The 7,571-nt window shown below is 29.8% G+C and overlaps 1 protein-coding gene and 1 non-coding gene across 2 annotated transcripts; both read right to left on the bottom strand.

The window, feature by feature from the left end:
• Positions 1–188: 188 nt before the first annotated feature.
• LOC133305770 (uncharacterized) lies at positions 189–998 on the bottom strand (the record flags this gene model as incomplete). The annotated part of the gene is made up of 3 exons (XM_061506009.1): positions 844–998; positions 636–744; positions 189–350 (listed from the first exon to the last, which is right to left on the bottom strand). Coding segments are annotated over exons 1-3 (356 nt in total), but the record flags the coding sequence as incomplete, so codon positions are not given.
• A 6,164-nt stretch (positions 999–7,162) lies between these two features.
• On the bottom strand, positions 7,163–7,267 carry LOC133305779 (small nucleolar RNA R71). Its single transcript, XR_009750812.1, has one exon. It is a non-coding gene; the product is annotated as a small nucleolar RNA R71 (small nucleolar RNA).
• Between the last annotated feature and the right edge of the window lie 304 nt (positions 7,268–7,571).

Raw genomic sequence — 7,571 nt, 5'->3', positions numbered from 1 at the left:
ATACATTTTGGCAAAACAAGATTGAGCTTACTAGTTTTCAGTTAAACTCCACTCAATTACATCCTTGTTAGAAATCAAGATATGTTCCTTTCATAGTGTCCAACTGCTTTATGTTTTCAAACATCCAAAAACTCTTACAGAAAACTTCATAGAACCTCAAAATTCAAAAGCAATACCATCAACCTAACCAATATTCACCAATATGCAAATGCAGAAAAAGTTGGGAAGGATAGAAAATAAAGGGGGTGGGAGCAGGGAGAATATCAGCAAAAGCAAAGCCATCATACCGCTTCTTGTGTCGTTTGGTCTTAAAATGCTCATCCCTCACAGCTACATTGGAAAAGTATCGACTGCATATATCAAAAGAATAACTCATGATGCATCAAAAACCCAACCAACATAAAAAACACAACCAACTAGCGTCTTTAATAATTAAAATAAAATGAATAAGCAAAATGGGAATAAATGAAAATTTTTCCTCCCAAGTTACTCCAAATTCTCTACCTGCACTTTGCATAGCAGTGTTCTAGTAAACACCCAAACTTTTCAACCCCGTATCATAGAATCATTAAATTTGCAAACTTTTTTATACTAATAAAAAAAGAGAGAGAAAGAATAAGAAATTAGAGAGAGACTCGCAGTGAAGGCAATAGTACTGGCCCATCCCAGGCAAATCTTCATCTACAGGTAAGGTGCTCTTATCTTCATCAAGCTGATTTAGCTGCGCATAAACCATGTCATCCCGTGTCCAATTCACATGTCAAGAATCACATCCAATGAATTCCAAAAGAAAGGAGAAAATAATTGATTTGGGACAAAAATCAAGCGTAACAAAAAGGATATCTTTGTAGAGGAATTTGGTACGGCGAGCAGTCTTGTGAGAATATCTTCTTTTCTTCACGTGTCTGTGCGGACATTTGCCCCCCATTTTTTCTTGCCTCTAGATTGTTAGGGTTTTTCAGCTTTGGTTTCTCGTGCTCTGCAACTTCCGACTAGGGTTTTTATTTTAAAGTCGAGGTGGAAGAGGAAAACGACAGGGCTTCAAATATCTTTGTTAAGAGAATAATATGCTTAAATCGGTGTCGTTGCGTCACCGGCTTGTAATGAGTGTAAATTGCTCAGATTAGATTTTGTCTTTAATAGATTAGACTTAAATAAAATATTTAGTCTAATCTGATCTTGTATAGATTTCAAATTATAAGTTGACATGATTTATATTTAAAAAATAAAAATTTTGGAAAAATATTTAGTCTGGCTGGCCTATTAACCTATGTAGGCTCCAAATTATAAGTTGGCATCACCTATATTTAAAAAATAAAAGCTTTAGCCTAAGGGGTGTATTGAATTACGATTTTAAAAGATTTTTTTGAGATAAAAAATCTTATAGATTTTAAAAAACTATTTATAATTGGAGTTACTTTAAATACTCTTGTAAAACACTTTTTTTACAATCAAGATTTCATAAGATTGGATTTTAAAGGATTTTAATAAAATTTATAAGATTTGAAATGACAATGTGAATTTATAAGATTTGAAATGACAATGAGGATTTTTAACAAACATTCAAAATTACAAGAGTCAATAAAAAAAATAAGTGTAATAAAATTAATAAAAAAAATCTAATATAATTTTTTCAATTAGTAAAATATAATATAATTTTTAACAAACATTCAAAATTACTAAGCAACCGCTTTTCACATATCTAAAGTTATACAAGACTACTAGTCCTCGATGCATTAGCATTTTCTCATTCATACTCTTGAGTTTGACCAATGCGTTGAAAATTATCTTCTTTATTTGGTATCAAAGCTATGCATATATGATTACAAGACTCAATTTTTTAATTATTAAAATAATTCTAAATTTGCATATAGAACCTAAAGTTCATGATAAAATTTCATTTAGAATTTTTTGCAATTGACTTGAAAACTTTGGGGTTTTTGTTCTACGTGATAAGAGTTTTCCAATCTTATAATATGCATATTTTCATTGAATATTCTACGAAAAATTCGAATATAAGTTTCTGGGTTTTTTTTTTTTTTTTGGTAAGCAGAGTTTCTGGGTTTTATTACATAAAAGTTTAGAAAATTTCTCAAATTTTTTTCAATCGATACATTGAAACCTTAAATTGCTTTGGGATTTTTAAAAAGCAAATTTTTAGTTATCTATTGACACAAAAATTGTTTAAAATCGTTTCCTATAGCAAAGGAATTTCGTTCACGAATGTCTTGTTACGAAATATAGGATTCATATTATTAAAGTTTCAATCTTTCTTTAAATTAATAATGTTTCATTGATGTAAAACGAAAATTGGTTTGAGTATTATTTTTCCACTATTTTATGTTGTTTTTAGTACAAAAATCACACCTTTTTGTGTCTAGAAAATCGCGACCATAGCTTGAAAAATCATTTTTTATACTTCCAACATTTCTCAAAAATGGCTAAAAAATATGCTACTTTTGAAATAGATTATATTAAGATCTCGTTGGTTTGTTGTTTCTGAGTTTTGTGAAGAAAATCGCTCAAAAATATGTTATTTTTGAGTTTTGACGAAGCTCTTATGGCGGAACTCAATTTCGAGCGGGTCAACCTGCCAAAGGAAGAAGAAAACACTGCAATAGAGAAATCTCAATAAATCTCAAGGGTTAAGATAAGATTGTGAGAGAGGCATCTTATTTATATTTTTTACTAAAAAGTCTAATGAATCCACACCAATAGAAAATCCATTAAAATCATTAGATTTTTGAATACCACAAGATTGTTTTTCCATTGTTTAAAACCTTGATTAAATACCAACGGATTTGGACGGACTCTAAAATAATCTTTTAAAATCCTAATCAAATATCACATGACTTTTTTTTCATTCCATTAAAATCCTAATTGAATATCAATAGATTTTTTGTTCAAAAATAATCCATTAAAATTCATTACAATCTCAATCCAATACACCTCCTAAGTTTGTTAGTCTGTTTGAGCCTCTTGAACATTAAACTATTAAAAGGATAACTAAATTAATATTACTTTATTATTCAAACTTATTAAAATAATAATTTTATTTAAAATAAATAATATGATATAAGTCGGCCTGCAGGCTTATAGGCTCGACATATACATAAAAGTCTATGGCCTATTTTCTAAATAGATTTTTTAAAAAGCCTAGGCTGTTCTATTTTATAATTTGTAATAGACCAAGCCTGACTTAATACAGGTTAGGCCGTAGGCCCCTGTAAGCCGGTTTAATCCTTACACCCCTACCTATGGAGGTAAAGAAAATAGGTCTGGAATTACTTTTTCCATGCGGGTGTATTAGATTAACATTAACAAAATTAGGACAAAAATTCTTCGAATTTAAACATTTTTAATAAATTTATAAGAACAGTATGAATTTACAAAACTTTTACGATCAACATTTGATAAGATTGCATTTTAAATAATTTTAGTAAAATATTAATGAATTTTTTATTGAAAAATAATTTTTTAAATATTAATCCAATATATGAAACTATTAGAAAAGTCTTAATTTTCAACAGAAAATATTCCGTAAAAACTGGTGACAGAAAATTTATTCTGTTAAAGTTTTTTATGAAAATATATTTCGTTAAAAAATTTTGACGAAAAATTAATTCCGTCAAAAATTACTGACGAAAAATAGATTCTGTCAAAAATTTTAGAAAAAATATATGTTAACAGAAATTATATTTGTCAATCTTTTAACGGATATCAGATTTAGTCGAAAATTTTCGACGAAAAAATAACTTCGTAAAAAATCTTATAAAAAGAGATCACAAAAGAAATTATATTTATAAACTTTTCGACGAAAAAATAATTCGTCCAAAATTTTATAAAAAAAGTAAATCCTAAAATAAATTATATTTATGAACTTTTCGAAGGAAATCACATTTCATCAAAAATTTTTGGCGAAATACAAATTCTGTCTAAAATTTTATAAAAAAAAAATATAAAAATTTTATATTTATTCAACGGAAATCAAATTCTGTTGAAATTTTTATGGAAAAATAATTTCGTTGAAAATTTCATTAAGAAAATAAATTATAAAAAAATTATATTTATGAAAAAACTTTAAGAAAAATTAATTCCATCGAAAATTGTATAAAAAATAAATTATATTTTTTTAAAAAAATAAATTCCGTTGAAAACCTAATAAAGAAATAAATATAAAAAGAAATTAATTTTGTAAACATTAACGACGAAAATTTGATTTTGTTGCAATTTTTGATAAAAAAATTAATTCCAACGAAAACCTTTGAATTTTTTTTTTAATTAAGGAGATATTATACAAACTAAATTTAATTCCAGTTTTCTATATGATTTTATATTAATTAATATTTATCTTTACCCCTCTAATTTTTTTTTTGGAATATTATTAATTTTGATATTTTTATTGCTGATTTTTTTTTTAATTCTTGTTAGTTGGTAAAATAGTTGCTTTAGGGACAAATCAGTTTCAGGACACTCTTTGACCCTCAGAGAAACTGCGAAATCCAGTTCTGCCAAAATTAGTGGTGCCTTGGCCTTTGAGATTTCATGTATCACATGAATTATATTCCTTCATCCGTGTTTGTCTGTTCCTTATGTATCAAGTTCATCTTAACATGATGCATATATGATGTGGAGTTACTGGTCTTCTCTAGTTGCCAATATCAATATATAAATAAGGCCATTAAATTTGAATAAATTTTAAATATATGGTTGTATATATAAGGCAACCGTTTTATATTATTGCCAATAACAAGCAATGATAAACTTTATATATATATATATATATATAGTGACAGGATATCTAAAGACCTCTAAGCATTATGTAATATATATTTTGATTATGACAAAGGGTTTACAAGAAATCTCAAATAGAAGATAGAGCTTGAAGATACAAGTAATTAGGTATTTTTTAAAAATTTGTTATACACAATATTATATCATATAGTATCTTTCTAAGTTCCAATGCATATCATTGCATTTCATGCATTTAATTTCATATTAAATAATAATGATTAGTTTTGTTTGTTATGGTTAAGATTTGAAATTTGAAACAATTAAACTAAATCAATTAGATATTTAATATAACTAGAATAATAACTATTGAAAATAAAGAAAAGTAAAGCTATCAGGTCGTTGGTTTTAAAATAAAAAAAACTTATGTGGGTTCTTTTAAAACATATATAATAGTAATAAAAATAAAAAATAAAAAGAAAAAAGAAAAAAGAAAAAGAAAGCTATCAGGTTTTGATTTGAAAAAGCTTCACGTGGGATTGAAAACAATAAAGGTGCATTACTTTTAAATAAAAGAAATGTTGCACCTCATTTTTACACAGATAACCGATTGAAAAAAAAAATTGAACAAAAAGTTTCCCTCTCTCTCTCATATACGAAAACCACCGCCTCTCATAACAATCTTCTGGAAATCGATTTGGAAAAATCTTTCTTTCTTTGCTCTGTTAATGCACACGCGAAGAGAAAGGACTATAGCTACCGTTTCACAAAAATTCTTCTATTGTCACTGTGAAGAAAGTTTGCAAGGAGTAAAGCGCATAATTTTTTTTGATTACTGAGAGTGAGTAAGGCAAAGATCTTGAAAACCCAAGAGTAAGGTTTGCAATCTTGTGGCTGATTTGGGGTTTCTTGAGGGAGCAGATTACAGAATGCTAGGGCTTCATTGTTGTATTTTCTGACCAACTCAATTTTTTATGAATCTTTGATTTGAAGCATTTAATCTGAAATTTCTAGATCTATTATTCATATGTTTTAAAGATTTTGAGTGGGATAATCTGAATATTAAATATCTTGAGTTGTTCATTGATTTAGGGATTTATTATTAAAATTCTGAATCTGATTTTTCTATTCTCATTGTGATATTTTTTTTAAATCAGATTTCTTGGTACTCATTGATTAGAAAATTAATTGTGTAATATCCAAGCTCCTTTGTGCATTAATTTTAGAGATTTTAACACATATGTCATTGGTTTAATCTTCTGCATATGGCATAAATTTGTGGAGCTTAGTTTGATATTATCGTGATATATTTGGTGTGATAGGACATTGTATTTTTGGATTATTTCACTTGTTACAGTTCTGAAAAATTATGTATTGGTTGTTAAAGTGGAGTAGTTGTGTGCTGTAAATCTGTCCTAGGTGTGTGGGTGCAACCGAGTGGGTTGGCGACCTTGTGCTTGGCTTGAGAGTGTGTCTCAACGCTTGGAGCCTCAAGAATCCACTAGAAAAAGTGGAGGTCTTGTGTAAGAGGAGTTGGTGAACTCCGTAGGTTCGGCTTGAGAGTATTCTCAGAGCTTGGAGCAGTGTAGGCACTAGGAAGGTTTTTGATATCTTGTTTGATTGCTTGTGTGACGCGTGTTTGTAAAACAGGTACACTTGTGATAAATAAAATATCTACAACGACTTCAGTCTGGACGTAGCACCCTACTTAGGTTTAGTGGGTGTGAACCAGGATATATCGTGTGTCTCTTGTCTCTCTGATTTAATTTTTGAATATTTTGTTTAGAGACTGACAGTTACTCTGATTTTGATTTGAAAGTGTTGTAGCACCTTATAGGTTCTATTATAATTGTTGTAGCACTTAAACTGTTTTATGGTATTTGGAAATTAATCATTTTCTGTTTTGTTTAAGGAAATTACATTGTTGCGTTTATACTCTATAAATTGCTAAGGTATGCATTCTGTTACTACATTGTTCTTAGCATTGTGAAAAATTATTTTGGGCATATAGGGACTGACGAAAAATTGTGTAATTGTTTAATGAATTCAAAAAGTTTTTGAAAAAGTTTAGAACACCTATTCACCCCTCCTCTAGGTGTTCCGTAAGCGTCCTGTGTAAGAAGCCATTTGCCCAACAAGTGGTATCAGAGCTTCATGCTCTGAGTGATTGGCCATTGCCAAAGAGTTAAAGCCATATAGGCTTCTTTCCATCAGGATATTCCTCTTGAGGGTGGTTCCACCTATCGCCCTCCGTTTTTCAATGGGATTGATTATCCTTACTGGAAAACATGCGGATGCAGCTTTTTCCATTTTCCTTAGCTGGAAAAGCCAAAGAATGGAGGAGAACATTGCCCCCAAACTCCATCACCAGTTGGGAGCAATTGGCGGAACAGTTTGTTACCCGATTTTTTCCCCAAGCAAAACAAGCCCAAGTGAGGGCTGACATAGCTTCTTTTCAAATGTATGATGGAGAAAGTCTGTATGAAGCGTGGGAACGCTTTAAAGAGTTGATACGAATCTGCCCGAATCATGGAGTTTCTGATTGGGGCATCATTCACACGTTCTATCATGGTTTAACCCCACCATTGAAAGCAACTGTTGATGCATCCGCATGGGGAGATCTTTTGGGTTTTACTTATCCAGAGACCTACCAGTTGTTGGAAAAACTTTCAAAAAAACATATTTCATGGCCTTCCACACGACACAGTGCTCCTAAGAAAGCAGGAGTTCTTGAGCTAAACTCAGCTGATGCTCTTTCTGCACAAATGGCTTCACTCCAGAACACTATAAAAAACTGGAAGCCCATGGAACAGAAAAAAAACAACTGAGCAACTTCTTTT

Source organism: Gastrolobium bilobum, unplaced genomic scaffold (genome assembly GCF_033153095.1).
Source record: "Gastrolobium bilobum isolate Gb01-03AN ecotype WA unplaced genomic scaffold, APGP_CSIRO_Gbil_v1 utg3836, whole genome shotgun sequence".
NCBI classification, from domain to species: domain Eukaryota; kingdom Viridiplantae; phylum Streptophyta; class Magnoliopsida; order Fabales; family Fabaceae; genus Gastrolobium; species Gastrolobium bilobum.
The sequence above is the reverse complement of the archived record's forward strand: the minus strand, read 5'-3'. Positions and strand labels throughout refer to the sequence as shown.